Source organism: Acomys minous, assembly GCF_964271855.1.
Source record: "Acomys minous genome assembly, chromosome: 18".
In the NCBI taxonomy this organism is placed as follows: Eukaryota; Metazoa; Chordata; class Mammalia; order Rodentia; family Muridae; genus Acomys; species Acomys minous.
The window spans coordinates 32,220,526-32,243,391 of record NC_140501.1 but is presented as its reverse complement, the minus strand read 5'-3'; the positions used below and the strand labels follow the sequence as shown (position 1 = coordinate 32,243,391).

The 22,866-nt window shown below is 38.6% G+C and overlaps 1 protein-coding gene across 1 annotated transcript; it reads right to left on the bottom strand.

Moving 5' to 3' along the window:
- Nucleotides 1–14,692: 14,692 nt before the first annotated feature.
- LOC311589079 (adenine phosphoribosyltransferase) lies at nt 14,693–15,516 on the bottom strand. The gene has a single exon (XM_084767381.1). It carries the CDS (start codon nt 15,496–15,498, stop codon nt 14,956–14,958), a length of 543 nt encoding a protein of 180 aa, XP_084623507.1. The 5' UTR covers nt 15,499–15,516; the 3' UTR covers nt 14,693–14,955.
- Between the last annotated feature and the right edge of the window lie 7,350 nt (nt 15,517–22,866).

Here is a 22,866-nt window from a genome sequence, read left to right as displayed (position 1 = left end):
GACTGACTGGATGTCTACCTGTAGAAAAATGCAAATAGATCCATATTCATGGCCCTGTATAAAACTAAAGTTCAAGTGGGTTAAAAACATTAACATAAAACCAGACACACTAAATCTGTTAGAAGAAAATGTGGGAAAGAGCCTAGAACTTTTTGGCATAGGAGACAACTTCCTGAACGGAACACTAATAGCTCAGGCTCTAAGATCAGCAATTACAAAAAGTGACCTCATGAAACTAAAAAGCTTCTATAAGGCAAAAGACACTGTCAGCAGAAAAAAGTGACAGCCTATAGATTAAGAAAAGATCTTCATCAACCCTACAACTGAAAAAGGCCTAATATCTAAAATATATAAAGAACTCAACACCACCAAACCAAATAATCCAATTAAAAAATGGAGTACAGAGCTAAACAGAGAATTCTCAACAGAATAATATCAAATGGCTGAAAAACACTTAAAGAAATATTCAATGTCCTTAGTCATCAGGAAAATGGAAGCAAAATGACTCTTAGATTCCAACGTATACCTATCAGAATGGCTACAATCAAAAACCAAATCACATGCTGGCAAGGATGTGGAGAAAGGGGAACACTCCTCCACTGCTGGTGGGAGTGCAAATTTTTGCAAGCACCTTGCAAATCAGTCTGGTACTTTCTCAGAAATCTGAGAATAGTGCTACCTCAATACCCAGCTAATACACTCCTGGGCATATACACAAAAGTTGCTTCATTATACAACAAGGGCATCTGCTCAACTATGTTCATAGCAGCTTTATTTGTAATAGTCAGAAACTGAAGACAACCTACATGTCCCTCAACCAAAGCCTGGATAAAGAAACCCTGGTACATTTACACAATGAATTACTATTCACCTATTAAAAATAAGGACATCTTGAAATTTGCATACCAAAGGTTGGAACTAGAAATGACCATCCTAAGTGAGGTAACCCAGACCCGGAATGACACATTCAGTATGTACTCATTTATAAGTGGATATTAGCCTAAAATAGATCTCTTTTGAGAGACTCCACCCAGTGGGGGATCAGGAAAGATACTGGGACTTGAAGCCGGTCTCCAGGCAGAGCTCTGAGAGTTGTAGGAACAGTGGAAGCATGTTAAGTCTGGAAGGGAGCAGGAGCACCACTGGGAGACAGGGGTGCCGGCACAAAACAAATATACCAATCAAGGACAATATGTGCAGAGTACCATGACTCTCTGTGCAGATGTAATGGATGGACTGCTTATTCTTCATTTTGTGGAGAGGGAGACTGCTGCTGAACCTCCGACATGCACTCTGGTGCCCCTTGACAAGACAGCATCCTTCTTTGGGTCCTCCTTTTTATTTGGCATCTTTGGGTCTGTTAATTATAGTATGGTTATCCTGTGTTATATGGCTAAAATCTACCTATAAGTGAGTACATACCATGTGTGTCTTTCTGGGTCTGAGTTAGCTCACTCATGATATTGCTTTTAGTTAAACCCATTTGCCTGAAAATTTCAAGATTTCCTTGTATTTAATAGCAGAGTAGTATTCCATGGTGTAGATGTACCACAGGTTCTTTATTGATTCTTCAGTTAAGGGATGTCTAGGTTGTTTCTAGATTCTGGTTATTTTGAATAAAGCTGCTATGAATATAGTGGAACTAATTTCTTCATTGTATAATAGGGCATCTATATATATATATCCAGGAGTGGTATAGCTGGGTCTTGAGGGAGAGGTATTTCCAATTTCCTGAGAAAACACCATATTGATTTCCAGAGTGGTTGTACAAATTTGCACTCCTATCAGCAACGGAGGAGTGTTCCCCTTTTTCAGCATCCTTGATAGCATGTGCTGTCACTTGTGTTTTTGATCTTAGCCATTCTGATGGATGTAAGATGAAATCACAGAATTAGTTTGATTTGCATTTCCCTGATGATTAAAGGCACTGAGCATTTCTTTAAGTGCTCTTTAGCCATTCAAGATTCATCTGTTGAGAATTCTCTGTTTAGCTGTGTCCCCAATTTTGAATTGGATTATTTTATTTAATGGTGTTTAGTTTATTGAGTTCATTATATTTTGTGGATATTAGTCCTTTATCAGATTAAGGGTTGGTGAAGATCTTTTCCCAGTATACAGGCTGCCATTTTGTTCTATTGATAGTATCCTTTGTGTTACAGAAGCGTTTCAGTTTCATGAGGACTCATTTGATAGTTGTTGATGTTAGAGCCTGAATTACTGGTGTTCTGTTCAATGAGTTCAAGGCTCTTCCCTACTTTTCTTTTAGTAAGTTTAATATTTCTGCTTTTATGTTGAGGTCTTTGATCCACTTGGATTTGATAAATATGAATCTAATGATTTTTCTAGTTCAAGGTTTCAAGGTCTTTTCACAATACTCCCCAAATGATGGTCATGTTTGAGATGTAACATGAACAAATTAATAAAATAATACATATCTTGGAAAAAAACTTCCATATCACTGTTCATCATTGAAGGAACTCAGGACAGTAATTCATTCACGGCAAGAACCTGGAGGAGGGAGTTGATGCAGAGGACATAGAATGATGCTGTTTACCAGTCTGCTCACATGGCTTATTCATTCTTCTTTTAGAATTGAGGACCACTTTCTCACGGATGGTGCCAACCACAAAGGACTCGCCCTTCACCAAACATTCACTAACTAAGGCAATGCTAACAGATGAATCTTATGGAGGCATTCCCTCAACTGATGTTTTCTCCTTTCTAGTGACTCTAACTTATGCCAAATTGACATAAACTATACATGGCAAATACTACAAGACAAAAAATTTCTAAAAATGCCATAAAGTTGAATTTGTTGTGGCATCTAATGCTGGGGATGGGTCCAGGCTATGTGTGGTATATATACCAGTGAAAATCTTTTGTAGAGTCACTAATTGAAGATATCTTGGTAAGGGATGCAGGCTTGTGTACATTTCTCCTTAGTTCTGGGACCCTCCCTATCCCAGACCTGTGTAGTCCCAGGGCATGATGCCACATTTTCCATGAGTTTTCATATGTTTTAGTCCTACTGTGTTTAGAAGTCCCTATGTATGAGTGTCATCCATCCTCCCTGTCTCAAAATTATTTTGCCTCTTCTTCTTCAAGGTTTACTGACCCTGAAGCGAGGTATTTGGTGGATAACTCCTATTTATGGCTGAGCGTCCCAAAGTCTCTTACCATCTACACATTATTTAACTGTGGTTCATTTATTTATTTCTAATTCCTATAGAAGGAAGCTTCTCTGATGATGACAGACCAAGAAACTGATCTATGAGGAGAGCAGAATGTCATTAGGAGTAATTTTGATGCTAGGCCCTGTTAGCAGAACAATAGCATTTGTTTTTCCCACTGGATCTCTTAGTTAGACCCTATTGCTGTGATAAATCACCATGACTAAACAGCAAATTTAGGAGGAAAGAGTTTATTGGGCTTATAGTTGAACATTGTAGACCATCACTAAGGGAATCTAAAACAGGACTTCAGACAGATTGGTAATCTGGAGTCAGGAGCTGATGCTGTAGCCCTGAAGGGATGCTACTTATTGGCTTGCTCCACATGGCTTGCTTAGCCTGCCTTAAAAAAATAAAACCCAAGAATAACGGTCCAGGCATAGCACCACCCAAAATGGACTCGGCCCTCCACCATCAATCACTAGTTCAGTAAAGGTTCTACAGGTTGAGCCAAGCCTGATCTTATTGTGGCATTTTTGTAACAAAGCCTCCTTCTCCCTGATGAATACAGTTTGTGTCAAGTTGAGAAGAATATACCCAGCACACCGTACTATCCAGACTGATGTTCTAGGCCCCACCAGAAGTATTATATAATGAATACTTTTCTTTTATTTTTACTTACTTTGACAATTTTCTCTACAAGTTTTCAGGAAACTCTATTTATAATATTGTCATTTGAATCCCTTTATGCTTCTAACTGTTTTCACTTCCTTTCTTAATGATAAGTTTTGCTGTACTTATAATCATTGACTCTAATTTTCTCCTCTGAGTTTCAAAATTATGTTCTCTCATTTTCTTCTGGTGAGAAGTTTAAATGGAAAACTGTAATTATAATATCATGTACTTTCTAATTCATACAAATTTTGCCTAAATACTCTCTCTTAAAGATATAGCAACATTTCTATGATATGAATGTGTTTTTTATTCTGGATAAGTATACAAAGAAATATTGTGTATCTATGTTATATAAATGAATATTTTTGCTTTTAAATATTAGAATCTATTTCCTGTTTTCATTTTCAGAATTCAATTTATTTGTTCATCTTTATAACCTATTGTCATTAAGTTCATTTTCTGCTAATGTACAGTCCCCAGGTGTGTGTTATTTCTTCTTCTTGTAGCTTTATTTCCTTGAAAACATAGACTACACAGTATATTTTTCTTAGCATGTTACATGTAGCATCATTTATGCCTGTATTCGCTAACTAATGAATATTCTTTGAGGCTTTCGAATTTGTTTTTCTGATTTTCTCTCTCTGCTATCCAGTTTTATACTCACTTCTGTATTCACATTTATCGCTTTCCTACTTTACTATTTTAAATTCTAATATTTTTCAAAAACTTCCTCTTGTCTGGCTGGTTTTAAAATGCCAGACTACAAAGTTCAGCTTTGTATGAGTTTATCTTTTTGAATTGTTTAGTTTTCTGCAATGATGTGATTCCCCCCACTCCTGACCCCCGTCTCTCTTTCTCTTTTCTCATTATATTGTATGGTATTTATCAGGATATTTTGTACTTTGTGGTTGCTATCTATTGTTAAATTTTGTTTTAGGACAGCTTTGTTATCTCCCCCTTTCTCTCTCTCCCCATGATCATATAAACCTCATATAATCTAATATCTACTGGCAGGTATCTTCTTATTTTCTTTTATTAAACATAAAATTGGTGCCATGAAACTCGGATACAGAACCCAGAGGACCATTCCTTTGTCTTCTCTGGCTACAGAGGAACTGCTCAGCCTGGTCATTGCAGCCTGCTGTGCAACCAGGACCCTGAACTGGTGACAGCAGCAGCTAAGCGTCATGGCAGCCTGATAACCTGTCCAATTCTGGCCACCACTGGTTGTTCCACACAATCTTTAAGGTTAATCACTTGCCTAGCTGCCATAATTAAAGACAGTCATGTGACTGCTGCCTGCTTCCCGCTGCTGCCCTGGCCCCTCCCTGCTTCCTACCAGGGAACTCTGTTGGAGTTTCACCGGAGATACACATGCATGACCCCTACTCCCTAAGTCGCGCTTGATCAAAGGCAGGCCAGGAAAGGCCAGAGATGGAGTCCACCTCCTCCACGGGGAGGCCAGTGACAGGCAGCTGTGCTAACTCGGTAAATCGTGAACTGAGAGAGTCAAATACACCTGGATCTCAGCTAAAAATAAAAACCGTCTCTGATTTTTTTCTACTCTCAAAAACAAAACAAAACAAAACAAAAACAAATAAAAACAAAGGAACAACAACAAAATGTAGCATGCAATTGTTTATTGGGTGTATTATTGTTTATTGGGTATGATGTTTGAACCATATATAAAACGTTACCTCTGTTTATCTCCTTTTATATAAACAAACCAAGTTTCATTTATTGTACCCTGGTTCAAAGTGTTTCTTACTTTAAGGCTATGTTTTTACACTAATACAAACTGTTTTTTTTTTCTAACTTCTGGCTTTAGTAATTCCTAGACAAGTAAATAAATGCTGTTCCTCCTGTCACCAGCTACCCTGGATTCAAGTATATGCTTTCTGGATAATGGGTTTGATATTGTTTCAAAATTATTCTATATTGTTCTACTGTATTAACATTCATTTGTTTACAATCTTAAAATTTAAATCATTGCCTTAAATTATGTTTAGCCTAGAATTCTAAATGTGATATTATTGATCATACCAAAAAAAAAAAAACTGTCTGCTCTATTTGGACTGTGCTTATGATTTTTAATGCTCCAAGTTAACAGGGATAAAAACCTAAAGTCTTAGTCTTTAATGATGAAGATAAACTACAAATAAAATTTGTCTATTTAAATATTCTTAAGATAGACTGTGATCTCATGGCCATCTTAACTAAAATGCTGGCGATGCTTCCTGAACCCCCATACGGGAACTGGTAAATCTTTAAAACCTGAAAGAAGCGACCCCAACAGGTTGAGTTACAGCAAAACTATAAGCAAAACTTCAGGCCTTAGCCACTACCCCTGAGGGGGGAAAAAGAGGCCTGAAATGCCCTGTCTGGCCTGGGTCCAGGCTGAGTCAGCTCCACCAGGGACCTGTTTCAGATGAAGCCAAAAAGGACACATTGGTTCCACAGCTGCTGCAGCCAGAAAGGGACACCGGTTCCACAGCCTTACTTGTTGGCGAAATTGACCTATGGAAGTCAAAACGCTCATGTGCAGGCTTGTCCTTTGTGCCTAGCCACTGGAGGTTCAGCCAGCACAAGAACTTTAGACAATTCCAGCCTTCAAGTTCTTTGACATCATGGAGAACAGATGGCTCTTAGATTCAGCAGCCTCACGAAACCCAGGGTAATGATACAGGTCTATTCTAACCTCATACTTGGCCTACACAGTCACATGCCAACGTCTATCATGGGAGGCTTTAGGTACCTTCCCATAAACAGGAGACAAAACTTTTAACTGTCAGGTCTTTTTTTTTTCCTTTATTAATTTATTCTTGTTACATCTCAATGGTTATCCCATCCCTTGTATCCTCCCATTCTTCTCTCCCTCCCATTTTCCCTTATTCCCCTCCCCTATGACTGTTCCTGAGGGGGATTACCTCCCCCTGTATATGTTCATAGGGTATCAAGTCTCGTCTTGGTAACCTGCTGTCCTTCCTCTGAGTGCCACCAGGTCTCCCCCTTCAGGGGACATGGTCAAAGGTGAGGCACCAGAGTATGTGAGAAAGTAATATCCCACTCTCCACTCTACTGTGGAGAATGTTCTGTCCATTGTCTAGATCTGGGTAGGGGTTTAAGGTTTACCGCCTGTATTGCCCTTGGCTGGTGCCTTAGTTTGAGCGGGACCCCTGAGTCCAAATCTGCCTATCATAATGTTCGACTTGTAGGTTTCTAGGACCCTCTGGATCCTTCTACTTTGCCATCTCCCATGCTTCTTTCATCTAGAGTTCCAATAGAATGTCCTCCCCTCTGTCTCAGTGGATAAATGGATTGAGCTAGAAATGATCATAATGAGTGAGTTAACCCAGAAGCAGAAAGACTCAAATGGTATATACTCACTTATATCTGCATATTAGCCCAAGGGGCATGTCCCACGAAAGCCTTCACTTACCAGAAAACTGTCAGGTCTTAATACCATCTATTTTGTTACTAGTCTTTTAGCTAAAGGACAGTGACTACTTACAGCAATTTTACATATGTCTTAAAGCTTCTATAAAGATTTTTTATAAATGTTAGAAGGTCTAAAAAAGTGTTTTATGAATATTGGAGTGTATAAGTAGGTATATTAAGGTTTATGCATGCAAGTTAAGAATTTTAGAATGTCTAAGAAGTGTTTCACATTGGTAAATTGAAGTTATGAATGCTAGAAGGCCTAAGAAGGGGTTTTAAGTTGGTAAATGCAAGTTGTAAAGGTTAAAGTGTCTAAAAATGTTCTTTTTTTAATCCTGTTGCTATGTTATTGTTGTATGAACTGTTCAAAGTATTGACACTAATCAATGGATCCCTGATTTATTAGTCTAATTATGGAAAACATTCTACTATATGATCCTATCATAGTTCCAAGCTTAAGATTTTAAATATCCTTTTGTTTGTATTTTTCTTCAAATATTTCTCATTGTTCTAAAATTATACAATGTCCTAAAAAGAGCAAAAAAGCCTGATTTTTATGATGCGTAGTGATGCTAAAGTTAACTTTTGCCATCCTGCTTTACAGGTTTCTGTCGTCCCCCATGTTACCATTTCATAGATGTCAGAAAAGTTCCATAAGGCTTCTGCCTTTCCTAAGCTCACCTCAGAGAGCATGTGAGCAAAGAGCACCTCAAAGTGCTTTTAACACCAAGTTATTTTCCCAAGTGTCTACTTTGTTGTAATCTATTACCTTTTCCTACAATGTGTACATAACTAACAATGTGTATTTCACTGTAGATTTCAATCAATGATGATGCTAAGGTATCTGAAATGTATCTCCCTTTATAATCTTAAAAGGATTCTTGTAAGCTACACAAAATCCGTTTCTCAGGTCAAATAAAGTCCCCATACATACTGCTAATCCAAATCCTAAGCTTTTCACCTATCTCCTGTCTCTGAGGGTGGGATTCCTCCTCTTTTCCCTGCTTTTAGGACTCTCCCTAACTACCCAATTGCCAACTTTCTGTACCCAATACCAGCTGAATTCTCCCTTCCTAGCCAGGTAAATGCTTCCCTTTTTCCAAGAGACTGTGAACACCTCTCTGGTTCACTAGGAGCAGTGGTACCCAATTCTGCTGCATGCCTGTGGCTGGTCCTTCTCACTGGCTTACAACTAGGACAGTTCCCACTGGGTGAGAACTTACATAGGTAGCCCCTGCCCAAGCCCAATGCTTGGCTTCCGAAAATGCCTAGTGCACTAGGGAGCCGGAACTGTGCTCTTTTTGGTTGCTGTCTAGTAGCTGAAATAGTCTGTGCACCTGTTGTTTGAATCACTATCTGTTCTGGGGATGTCCTAAGAGTTTACTGTCTTCACCTCCCCATGGGAAAAGTTCAGACCACTATTCCTCCTAGCATGCCTTTGGGATACCTTCTGGAAATTTTCAAGCCCTATGCCCACGTTAAGGGCTTCTCAACTTACACACCTCTGCAACCAAAGTTGGATGGATCCAAAACTAAGCCTTTTTAGTTATTGCCAGCAATCAGGTAAAATGGAAGAACGTTCCTCATATTCAATCATTTTCTTTGCTCTCCCAAATTTTTCAAGCATTGTCAGCATTGTCTTTTTCCTTATTTTCAAGGCTTTTTGCTTTGCTCTCCCAATAGTTTCAAATATACACCTAAATGACTTTTGCCCCTAACCTACTAACTTTGTCTTTTGCCCACACACATGTTCCAGTATCCTGGTAGACTTCCTCCATCCAGGACACCGCCAAAACAAGCTACCCACAAGTGCTCCAGTGTAACCTCACAGATCCTGTCAGCTGGACCTGCATTGTGCCTCCTGGCTGCAGATGTTCTCACACCCTGGACAGCAAATGCAACAGCCAGTTCTTCCAGGAACCTGGGGAACATTTCAGCCTTTTAACCCCCTATTACTGTCCTACTGTCAGCAGGAAGTACTTAAGACAATTACTTTCCCCATTATCCATTTATAACAGGCTAAAAGGGTGTGTTCCAGACCCACAACAAATAGCTCCAGGTTCTCCCAGCACTCCTCTCTTCCCCTATCTGCTGCAGGACATGGCTGACATAACCCACCCTCTACCCTGCACTTTCAAGACAGAGCTTTCCCTTCACCTTCACTATATTTTCTGGACATTTTGTTGCCCTTGGCCCCCCTCTTCCTTTTACATGGCAGCCAAAACCTGCTTCCAATGAATCTACATGTATATGCTTTAACTTACCTTACATTAAAAAAAAAAATCTAATGGTCCTCATTTTTAATTATAGAATAATGGAGGAATGTTAGCCTTTTGTTTCAGTCTGCCTACCTGTAATGTCATTGCCTACCTGCCATGGGGGCATGGCCCTGCCAAGGGCAATATAAAAGAATGGACCCTTCTCATGGCTCTCTCTCTTACTCTTACTCTATCTTCTCTCTCTCTCTCTCTCTCTCTCTCTCTCTCTCTCTCTCTCTCTCTCTCTCTCTCTCTCTCCCCCTCTCTTGTACCCCTCCCCCTTTCCCACTCTCCCCTTGCTCATTTAAGGAACCTCATATAATCTAATGTCTGCTGCCTGATATCTTCTTCTTATTTTCTTTTATTAAACATAAAACGTAGACTGCTTCGTTTTGAATCCATTTCAATCCAGGGTAAAAAATGACCTCTGCTTAATTGTTTATAACATCATTTGGTGTCATATCAGCTTCTAAACCTTCTGAGAAGAACTTGTGGAATTGTCAGCAATCAAACTGGGAAAATCCTCCTGGATTTAACTTTGTCTTCCTAACCTCGCTTTAACAATCCTGGGTGGGTCTGCTGGCATCTGGTGCTCTGCTTTGGGGAATGTTTGCATGTGCTCCATGCATTCCCTTTTTCTTCCCGCACGACACTGAGTGTATGAACAGTTGTGGTAAACTCACACTAATGTTGATGTCTGTGGTGAGACATTTTTCTTGCAGATATCCTTTTATGTCTTCTGAATTGTTGTCTAGTAACTTTTTTAATATTTATGAGGAAACTGAAGAGATTCTAGAAGCATCTCCTTTGCAAATCTCTTCTATTTTATAAGCACTTTTAGCATTCTGCAATTTGCTTGTTGACTCTTCTGATATTCCAAAGCCAGTATTTGAAGAGCTACAGGTGTTAGTTCAGTACAGGGAGGCCAGTAGAGAGGGATGAATATTATGTGCACTGCACTGCCAGGTTCGGTTATTGGGATACCGAAAACCTTCTAGGTTCTTACCTGTTTTAACAAACACAAAGGCCTCTTTTTAAGTCAAGAGGGAAACATAACCTTTTGTGATTCAGATGAAAATGTGTTCTTGTGACCTTTACCAACCGAAGTGATACTCCCATTCTTAGTAAAAGTGCATGAACATTGTCATTTGGTTCACACAGCTGTTTTTCCCCAGGGAATTGGATGTGTCACTGTTTGAAATCTCATCACTCTAATCTTAGATTGTCTTATGTGCCATACTGAGAAAGAATTTCAAGCTTTACTGAAGCCAGAGGGAATAGCCAGCACCTCTATGTTGTGCCTTTATATATATATATATTCCAAACTTGATACTTGTGAAATAGGTGATCAAATTAAATTTGAAAAACTGAAAAATTCTCTCATTTAGGATCAGCACATACCAGTTATACAAATGTATTATCTTTTATATACTTCATATTTTTAGCCAACACCTGAAAATTGGTAAATTTTAGGTTTTCTTTTTATGTTTTAATATTTCTCCCATGGTTTTACATTGCTCTTTGTTTGCTTTTCAAAACAGTGTTTCTCTCTGTAGCCTTGGCTATCCTGGACTTGCATTGTAGACCAGGTTGGCCTCGAACTCACAGAGATTCACCTGGAGTATGGAATATCCCACCATGCTTGGCTTATTTCACCCATGTTTAATTTACTTTTTAAAGAGGAATAAACACTTTATTTTCAAAATGGTACTATGCTTAATAAACAAAATGACTATTCTTTTGGCTCTCAAATTGAAGATGCTGGTGACCCAGAGTAGCATCATTGCTCTCAAAGCATATCAGTGATTGTTAAATCCCTCAAATAGTATAACACAAATGGATCAAAACATTGTACTCTTCAATGGTATATATTTTGGGCATGTGGAAGGTATTAATTGAGGAGATTTTTCTATTTCATTGTGGCTTTTGTGAGTGCCTTCTCTTGAGTCATTGCCATGCTCTAAAGTGAAGACTTTAGGACTCAATGCAGCGGTTTGTTCCATGCCATTCTTCATTCAAAGATTTTTTGATTTCTGATTAGCACATGTTAATTTTCATGCTTAATGGGACGTAGTATGATATGTCAACAGATGTGTATTTGAGGAAACAAATCTTAGTAATTTTCTTGCCCTATCTTTATTATTGATTTATTTTTAGATAAATTGCATAAAATATACAGAAGATAATTGTGAACTACAGTCATTTCCAGTGTTGTGGAAGAGCAGGCCTTTTTCATTCCATCTGAAATGATTCTGGCCCATGTCCTTCTAGCTCCATTTACTCCCTTTTCTCTTCACCTTTCACAGCATCTGGGACCCTGTATTCAAATTAACTTTGTTCATCTTCCAAGAAGAACATTCATTCAGTATTTTTCCCCTTATGGAGTAATTTATTAGAATTAACACAAATGCCTAGTGACAAATTCAACTTACTAAGTCAAAGTGCAATCATTAGTGTATGTGTGTGCACTTGGTAATAGCAGATTATTGAATGAGCATGTTTTCTGCTGATCCAGCTTAACCAACTGGTGAACTAGAGGTTCAGTGAAGAGACATTGTCTCAAAAAAGCAAATATGTAAAGTAGTGGCAAAAGATGTCCAGGTTGACTTCCATTGTTCACCTACATGTTAGTAAATGTGCATGAACCTTTACTCTTCCATAGGCCTACCACAAAACATAAAGAATTCCTACATTTTCATTTAAGAGACAGTAGACTGACAGATGCCAAGCACCATTCCATTAAAAGATCACCTTCTGTTTTATTTCCTCTAAATAGCTAACATGTTTTGCAATGGCCCAATTAGCCTTATGTGTAACTAAGTAATATTGCATTGAAGATAATTATAGTAAGAATTGCTAATAATAAATATGGAAAACATTAAATTCACATAGAGAAATAAAATAAGTGCTAAAATTTATGGAATCAGGGTACTTTTTAGCACCAAGCTTCCAAACCATGAGCCATGCAATTGTCCGGACTTCACAAAGACAATTTCATTTTATTAACTCAAATTCCCATGCTATCATGTATTATTTAATCACATTGAGTGTACAAGTATCCTCACTATACAAAACTTATAATCAAATTTGGAGGAATATGAGTGAATTTCTATGAATTTTGTAATTAAGAATGAACACACAAGTTTATTACCTTAAAATTTAAAGAAATCACTTTATTTAACCAACTTACTAATATAAATAAAAACTCTCAATAACTTTCAAATTAATTATGAGCTGATAAGTATAATTTTGTTATTTCATTGCAATTATAAACCACTGCCTACCTACTGACCTACTGACCTCCTACCTAATATGGATTTTTTGCATACACATATGTAAGTGCACTACATGCATACGTGGTCCCCACAGAAGGCCAGAAGATGGTATCAGTCATATTGCAATAAAGCAGTTACAAATGGTTCGAGTCTTTTTGTTTATTTCTTTGTTGTTGTTGTTGTTTTCTGTGTTTTGCATCATGGTTATGCTTAGAACTGAAGCACTGTCTTTTGCAAGAGCATCAAGAGAGCCATCTGTCCAGTTTCCTCAAATATTTTATTTCAAATATTACATTTTAAGGTTTTGGCCACATGTAGTAGTAAATTATAAATAGTAGAATGTGTGTGTGTCTTTACATATTTCCAAAATATGTTTGATCATCCTCTTAAAGCTCATATAGCCTTGTCAGTCAGTTAATTATTATGTTTCAGTTACATATATTTCTGATTTCACCATAGGTTTAATTAAAGTGAACAGTATAATTTTATCTATTCAATAAAAAAGTAAAATAATATTTAATAAATCTATGCATAGCTTTGTACTTGGCATTCCTTCTAAAATAAACTAATGTACATGATTTAGACCTAATTAAAAAAATTTAGTTACCTTGATGGTTTTCTTATACTTACAAAATGAATACTTCTGAATTGATACTATCTCACATAAAATATAGATTACACCTTCCTTAAAATACAGGGAGTATGTGCAGAGTCAACAGCCAAATTCTGCTAAGACAGGGTAAGCTACATGTTCTGGGCTTTGTTTTATGACATTATTGACCAAGAAACTTTCAATAATAATTCCTGGATTCTAGCATGGTTCCGCTGACCTATTGAACTTTAACAAGCTGTTTTTCCATGTTTAACACTGCTAACTACACCGCCCTACTTAACAGACTTCATAGCTTCATTTCACTATTGTTAATATCATGTGTTTCTTTGTAATTTCACAATCAATATATATAAAATAGTACTAATGTTTTAGAGAAGCTGTGGATTTCACAATGAGATCACCAACTTCTTTAATTTTAATTCTTTGAAATGAAAAAAATTAAAATTAGACATTTTAAACTGGGGGCTGAAGGAATATCATGTGACAAAACAACATAAGAACTTAATATTTTCAATTTTATGATTTTTAAATAAAATATAGATACTGAAATGTGAAAAGCACATTTTCTTGTTGTTGTTTTGCTTTGTTTTATTTTTGTTAGAAAAGATTTTTCTGTGTCGCCTTGGCTGTACTGGAACTAGTTCGATCTGCAGACTAGGCTGGCCTTGAACTCATAAAGGTCTGCATGTCTCTGCCTCCCAAGTACTGTGACTAAAGGTGTGTACCACTACAGTCCAGCTAACAGAATATTATTAAAATCCTTGATCATCAGTTGTAAATAGGTATTTAAAACTATTTACATATGCTGGCAAGGATGTAGAGGAAGGAAAAAAACCATTTGTAGTCATAGATATAATAAGTGAGATTTAAAAATTCACTTTAAGTATTATTAACGCTTCCAATAAAACTTCAGCTGCAGTTTGCTGAAGATATTTAAGGAAGAATAAACTTATCAAATATGAATGTGTACTTTTCCCCATCACTTAATGTGAGCTAATAAATGCATTTAATATCCATGATTAAAATGCATGAGTTCACTTATGATTAAACCATCCTCGATAATGGCTAGGTTCAAATTTTAATTATTTTAACTACTTAAAACACGGAGTTTCTATTTTATTCTCAAATTCAACTACAGAGTTCAATCTGGCAAGTGAGCCAAGTAAACTGGCAGATAAGCAGAAGGGTATTTGGCGCCATCCTGTGGCCTACCCTATTACTGCCTTGTTCCATTTTTATTTTTTATTTATTTTTATTTTTATTTTTTGTGAGTATCAAAGCTGTTTATTAATCTGCTCTGTCCTGACCTCTATAGCGCACCTCAGGCCCCCCCCCCACTCCAGGGCTTGGTACATGTATAAGATGCAAGGCCCCAGGTGGTGCCCAGGCACGGCAACCAGCGGCCCAACAAAATGAGTGAACAAAGCCATAGAAGGGCAGCTGGTAGATGACAAAGGTCACTTAGGTGCCCAGGGCCAGCTCCTGGTGCTGGGAACAGGGGTGCAGTAACCGTCCCAACTCCCCAGTCACTCGTACTGCAGGAGAGAGAAGAACGGGATGGGCTCTATCTTCTCCCTGCCCTTCAGCGAGGTCAGCTCCACCAGGCTCACACACTCCACCACGTCAGCCCTTAGCTGGGCCAGCAGCTCACAGGCTGCCCGCATGGTTCCTCCAGTGGCCAGGAGGTCATCAACGACGACCACCCTCTGCCCGGGTTCCAAAGCATCTTTCTGGATCTCCAGCTCAGCCTTTCCATACTCCAGAGCGTAGGAGGCTGACAAGGTGGGGCCCGGCAGCTTCCCGCGCTTCCGGATGAGCACGCAGCCCAGGCCCAGCTCCTGAGCTAGGGAGGGGCCGAACAGGAAGCCCCTGGAATCTAGGCCTGCTATGTAGTCGATCTTGCCGCCGTGCGTGGACTTCAGATGACTGGCCAGGAGGCGGATAGAAGCTCGGAAGGAGTCCGGGTCTTTCAGGAGGGGTGAGATATCCCTGAACAACACTCCCGGCATGGGGAAGTCGGGGAAGCTGCGGATGCGCCGCGCCACCAGCTGCAACTCGGACTCCGCCATGGCCGCGTGCGCGTGAGAGGAAAAAAGCCCATTTTTATTTTTAATTCTTCAGTTCCCATGCTAAATTTACCTATCTGTATATATGTTTGGATTTCAGCACAGAGGAGCTTTGTTTTTTCTAATTGCGGACTCCATGTTTATGTTTATTTTAATGCATTTACTATGCAAGTGTCTGGATTCTGAATTACCTATTTTTTTCATTACCTCAGTGCCACGATCCAAATCTTTTTTACTAAATCATGTACAGAAATAAAAGTAATACCTCATCTATGAAGAGATTCTGAATGCCTATATGTTTCAACATATAATTTTTATTCCTTTAAATTTTAACTATTTGTGAAAAAAGGTTTCTCTATTTGTGAGAAAGGTTTCACTAGTGTTTAACTATTTGTGAGAAAATATTTAACAAATGATAAATAAATGTATTCTGCTGACAAATAAATAATATTTGAAGTAGATTTAGTATGAAATTAAAAAATAAAAGGAGAGAGAATTAAACTTTAAATGCTTAGTAGTACTTTTACAAATTTATCAACTCAAGGCCAGTCATGACATTTATATACTTTCTACTAAAGTAAACTATGAGGGACAAAGCACTAGAGTTTGTTCGACTCTCTGGGCCTATTACAGAAAACCTGAAGTTGTCAAAGTAATAACAGAAACTGTGCTGTTAAAAGTGTGATGAACCCGCAATAGACACAACTGCTAACAAACTACAGTCTCTGTAGCTCCTTTAAGACATGCAAATAAGTGCTTCACAGCAGATGGCTGTTGTGAAAGAAAAAGAACCTCTTTGAAATGTGTATATTTTTCCTTCCACAAACTATCGAAGAAGGCATTCCTTCATCAGACACTCTGATCCACCACGACTCTACTGCAGACAAATTAAACCTGTTCCATGAAGCCTCTCAGACACCTTTCATAAAAGCCAGTTCTAATTTTCAAAGCACTTACTTTTTACCTACTTACCTCTTTAAAAGAGAATTTTAAGAATCATTATACAAGTAGAGATTTGAACCCAGACACTGGTGGTATATAGGTACCAGAAAATCACAACCAGATTCTGATATAAGGAAGTGGATGATACGCTTCGACGACTAAGCTGACATTCTGTTCCCATCTGTAACTCTAGTTCAAAATAGCCCTATTCTGGTATACAAAGGATAGCTTATTCAATAAGGAGTATTCTTGTAAACCTGTGTGCTAGCCTGCTTTCTACTGTCATGATAAAACGCCATGACCAATAGTATTCCGGAGGGGAAAGGATTCATATCAGATCACAGTGTATACTTCACAGTGAAGAGAATCAGGGCAGGAGCTCAAGGCAGGAACCTGGGAACAGTGACTGGAGCACAGACCATAGAGAGGTGCTGTTCCTGGCTTCCTCCTCTGCCTTTCTACCTTTGCTTTTGCACTCACGCTAGGGCCACTTCCCACAAGTGCGCTGGCCACCACAGGACAATCCTCAGTCAAGAAAATACCCACAAGATGGTGTACAAGTGAATCTGGTTGAGGAATTTTCTCAGCTGAGGTTCCCTCTTCTCAGATGACTCTAGCTTTCATCAAGTTGAGTCTGTAGTCCACCTCTAGTGGGCTCAAAGTCCCCAAGGACAGACATGTGGCATAAGCACGATGAGGGTGATGACCACCAACTTGCTGTTAAGGAGATGGCCGCTAATAGTTCGATCTAGCAGAACAGAAATATAGATATTATTAGAGTAGATTTAGAGAAAACTTTTATCAGTTGTTTAAAATTCGGTGTGCTGACAACAATAACCATGAATGTGGGCTTAAGTAAGAGGCCATAAGATAAATATATATGCTTAGGGAAAATAAAGCATATGAGAAAGAAACTTCCAAAAAAACACTTTGAAAATCATTGTCTAGTTTTTAAAAACATATTTGAGGACATAAACTTGAAAGTGTTTGCTTTATGCTTTCAACTTTGAAATGAAATAGAGAGAGGCTTGAGTTTTTGAAGCCATCTCTTCAACAACAAGATGGTGGTCATTTCCTTCATTGTGCCAATGCCTCATTTCTGTCCTTGGGATCTTTGAACCCACTACGGCTGAACTATGTGAGGTTGACAGAAAAAAAAAAAAAAAAAAAAGGAAACAATCACTAACCAACACAATCCAGTATGCCCCTGACACAAATAATAATAAGTAAGTAAATAAATAAATAAATGTACTCCACCAAAGAGTCCTCTTCTTATTTTCCCTGACCAATCAAATGAAGTAGGAAAAAATTCTTTGAGAAGACAGAGGCATAAAGCAATTAACTGAATATACTGTGGAATCATTCAACATTGCATATCCCAGAGAAACATGTAGAGAATTTATAGATGAATATAAGTTAGATAGGTTATTAGGTTTGTTTGGTTGGTTTGGTTTGGTTTTTTTGTTTTTCTAATGGAAACTGTGGGGGGGTACCAAAACTCAAATCCAGGGCCTTACCCATGCTAGGCAAGCTTTCCACACTGATATGCACCCTCAGCCATGAAAAGTATGTATCTTCACAAAGAGAAGTGTTCTAAACGCCTGAGTGGGTTCATACTACTTAATGGAGACCCTCCCTGTGGCCCCTCTGGTGGATGAGGAGTTTAGAGCTCTGGCTGAAGCACTTTCCCCACTTGCCACATTAGTAGAGCTTTTCCTCAGTGTGCACTCTGAAGTGGATCAGAAGTCCTGAGCCTTGGCTGAAGCCTTTCTCTCATCACAGCACTGGTAGGGCTTATCTCCTGTGTGGATGCACCGGTGGATATGGAGGTTGGAGTTCTGGCTGAAGCCTTTCCCACATTCCCCTCACTTGTAGAGTCACTCCCATGTGCACATGTTGGGGGATATGCAGGTTTGATCGCTGACTGAAGGTCATGCCGCACTCCTCAGGGCTTCTTTCCCATGTGTACTCTCTGGTGGATGTGCAGCTTTGAGCTCTGACTGAAGTCATTCCCACATCTGTCATACATATACGGCTTCTCATCCATGAGGATTGCTTGATGGGTAAGCCGACTTGAGCTGGGTGGGAAGCCAGTCCCACAATGTGCACAACTGCAGGCTTTTTCTTTCAGATTGTCTCTCCAATGAAGCATTAGTTGTGAGTTCTGAATGAAGTCCTCACCACATGTGTAGGGTTTCTCAGAAGTGGACATTTTATAGACGAGATGACCATCTGGGTTGATGATACACATCCCACCTGCATCATCACATTACAGGATTCCTTCTTGTGGTCTCTCTGAAGACTGTGAGTGACTGACTAATAGTGACTTCCACCTACACATGTCTTTACTGTTACAGTCAAAGGGAACTAAGAGACTTTGAACTGGACATTTTGGCAAGTTGTCTCATCAGGAAATGATGGAGATGCTGGTTCTGTTACACCAGGACTAAATTTAAGTTGATGATCCTCTGAACATTGCTCTATGGGATGACATTCTTCTCTTCTTTCTTATCTCTCAGTTCTTACTTCAGGTACAAAGAGAACTTTTTTCCCCTGAGGCTCCTTACACAGCTCCTCAGAGGGATCCATTCTGGCAGTTTGGCTTGTGATTTAAAGGATCAATATATTTTTTGCTTTCAATGTTTCTGAAATAACTTTAGAGTCACCATAGTTCGTGGTTTAGGAAATATGGCAAGATGCTTCTCATTTTTGACAGGAATCTATTTCAACATCTGTGCACACTTCTTGAAGATTCACAGTAGAAACTCAACTTCCAGGTGTTGACAGGACATTTCTTCCAAAATTAGGAAACCCTTTATGGTAAATCCTGAAGTACTTTTTTTTCTCTCTCTCTCTAGCCTTCTCTATGTTTTAATGTTTTTATTTCATGTATATAAGTGTTTTGCCTGTACCACATGCCTGCCCAGCAATGATATAGGTGAACAGAGGTCATTGAATAACCTAGAACCAGAGTAACGGGTGTTGGTAAGCCACAAAGTGGGTGCTGGAAACTGGCCTTGCAAGACTCATTGGTGCTCTAAGCATCCAAGCCATTTTCCAGCCCCTTGAAGGCCTTTCTCTTGAAAATTCAGCTCAGAATTTGTGTTTGACTCTCTTGCATAGGTAGGACCCACATCTGGTAACACAGAACTCCGAGGCATCATATATTAGATAGGGTTTTTATTTTGTTCTGTTTCTTTGATTTATTCTCTCTCTCTCTCTCTCTCTCTCTCTCTCTCTCTCTCTCTCTCTCTCTCTCTGTATGCGTATGAGTGTATATGGTTCAAAATTTGAAAATAAATATATCTCATAGTATAGGCTAGTCTGCAGCTAGAGTTGGCCTCAAATTCATTTAACGTCTACTGATTCATTTTCTAGATTGTTGAATAATACAGAACTTATCAATAATTTCAGGATTATGTTCAGTTTTCAGATAAAAGCCATTAAGTAGAAGGAAAACCTAACATATGGCTGTATTCTATGTCAAGATCAGGCTATATTCTACTTTTAGTTATTCCATATCAAAGGAAAGAGTTCTTTGCTTGTGAGCCTCTGTACTGCACTAGGAGACTCCATTTTGTAAGCAGATTTTGATTCCATTTTGAGTGAAAAGTTTGTCTGCAGTCCTTGGAGTAGACTCAGAAAATGTGACAAATAACATCCATCCAAATCAGGCTCATAGGGGACTTACTTCTGGGAATAGAAGTGAAGCCAGATTACTAGTTTATTGGGGAGTGCTGAAACGGGGCATGTTTAAATCACCTTATGGAAATGAGGCAAGAAAACTTATAAATAGAACAGTGAGAAGAAAGGGTATAAGACCCTCTCCTTCCTGCCATAAACTGATGGTCATTTAACTATACTAACATGGCCCCATACCAGCATATCATCTGATACCTAGTGTGTTCATCAGAGACCAAGGATTCACCAACTTGGTTCATTTCACAGCTGTTGACGAGCTTCTTCTGGTGTCCCTCTACACACATCTGTATCTTCACACAATTGGACCTGCTCATGGCACATTATACTGCCACCTCTTATCTCAACTGCAATGTTACTAGCATACCTCACTCTAGAAGCCCAAATTGTTGCCGTGGCATACCCATTCAGGCCCAGGTCTGCGTCCTTATTGGCCAATACAGACTGGATCAGACTCTACTTCCAGAGTTTCTTGAAATCTGCTGCAGTCCCTTTAACTTGTATGTATTCTATAACTCATAAATAGAGGCGTCGAATGTCTTCGGAGCTCTGGGAAAGCTTGCTCAGCGAGATCTGTTCTGCGCCCCAGAGCCCGCTACAGCAGAGGATTGGTTGGACAAACAGGGACATGGGTCAACATGCTTTGCGCCAAGGAACTGTGACAAGGTGCTGTAACCTGCCCCCCATCCCCAGAGTAGAGAAAGCCTGAAAATCCAGGTACCTCTCTGCCGGAAAGAGCGTCCTCTGTTTCTCTTGAACAGGGAGGGAAGCCTCGGCTTGCAGACTTGCAAAGGTAGCCAAAATACTGAGCCAGAATGAGGCAGCCAAGAAACAAAAAACTAAACTTTAATATTCATACTAAGTGGCACACATTCTGTGTAGCAGGGAGTCAAATAATAAAAAACACAGGCCAGGGCAGCAGCAGCAGAATAGGGAACCCGAAGCTCAAGAGAAAAAGGAGAGGTGGGAGAAAAAGAAAGAAAAAAGAAAAACAAAAGAAAATAAAGTCCAAAGGGCCCAGGGAGGCTCACATACAAAGTCAATCAAAGAAAGAGAACACCCGTTTGAGAGTCTGGGGTTTTAAGTTCTAAGTGTGAAAGAGAAGATCGGCTCCGGGATATGCCTTTTATTTACAGTAACTATCTGGAGAGCCCATCTATGCAACAGGGATAGCCCCTTGTTAATTCTGAGGTGGCTTTGAAGTGTCTTATCATAGTAGAACCAGGTCACCAAGTCGATGACACGTTTTACCAAATGACTTTGTGGTCCCCTGGGAACATGAGATAGCCACTTCCCTTTTCTACTCAGCAGTAAACCACATTTTATGGATAGGAGTGTACTCAAGACCTCTGTCCAACAAGGTTCCATATACATAGATCAGTAGATGAAAGACAGGCAGACCGGCAGACAGGCAGACAGGCAGACAGGCAGACAGGCAGACAGATGATAGATTGGTTTGGATCTATTTGTTTTGTGTTCTGTGAAAGTTAGTATCAGTAATTAAGGTTGGAATAAAAGAACTTTTCTTTTTCTCTACCAAGCTACCAAACTAGGCAAAATTTTGTCACAGGTTGCTATCACAGAACTTATTCAAATTTTTGTGTTCATTCTTAATTGGTAAATGACACAACCATTTTGTCTAGCTCGTGGCAGAGAATGCTCATGGCATTCTGTAACAGATAAACAAATTTCTCTAATTTAACAAACACAGGTTTGTTTTCTTCTTTACTTGGATAAAAAAAATCTGAATGTCTTTCTATTAGTATTGTAGAATTTCCCATTTCACAAAAGGATTAAGATTTTATGCTAAGAGGTTTTCTGGCATTTATCCATGCATTCTTATATTTCCTTACATTTGATGATTGCCGTCCTGGTAAGGACTACTTCTAAAATTTACATGTGTGATTGAAATAAAATATGCTTAGACATGTTATTATCACTTCTATTTTCATTACACATGGACTTTTACATTGTAACTCATTCAAACACATACACTAATTAATTTGAAAATGAGCTGTCTGAATAGAATTCTGCCATACATTGTCTTAACATTTTTAGACACTTAACATTCCCATCTTAGAAAGTCAGTTGATGGAATGAATACATGGGTACCAGATTTATTTTATTATAATAGGCAATTTTCTCAGACGTTAACTGTATATAACCTTGCATAGAACTTTTAATATTTGAATGAATAAACCTGGAACATCAAATTAATATCAATGATTGTAATAAATGTGATACCTTTAAAGTTATAACTTCAAGGTGTTGTATAAGATAATATCATGTTTTTGCTTTATATTAATGCATCGATGAGAAGCTTTTGGAGACATATGAACAGAAATGTGCTTTATTAGTGGTTAGAGAAAACAAGAGAGCGCAAAAAGGAACTACTACTTGTTGGTTGGCCAATCTGATGTACCTAACAGGTCATTTCACAATGTCAGTTTTAGTTTAGACATATGGGATTCTGCTATTTAGAATTCTGTTCTGCAGGAAAAAAATTTTCCAAGGAGCTCAGGCTATGGGAGAACATAGATTGATATGGTTCTTTAAAATTTTGATAGATTTCTGAAATTGTAAATGTTACCTTGATAGAAAAAAAAACTTTCATTTCTGAGTTGAATGGGACACAGGAAAAGTTTATTTACCATTAGTTGGTTTTCTGAGGTGCTCATATATCACAGACTATAACATGACGTGAAAACATTGATTCCCTGGGTATACGTA

Excerpts from the sequence above, each read along its gene's own strand:
- LOC311589079 (XM_084767381.1), bottom strand. The coding sequence starts at position 15,498 with ATGGCGGAGTCCGAGTTGCAGCTGGTGGCGCGGCGCATCCGCAGCTTC.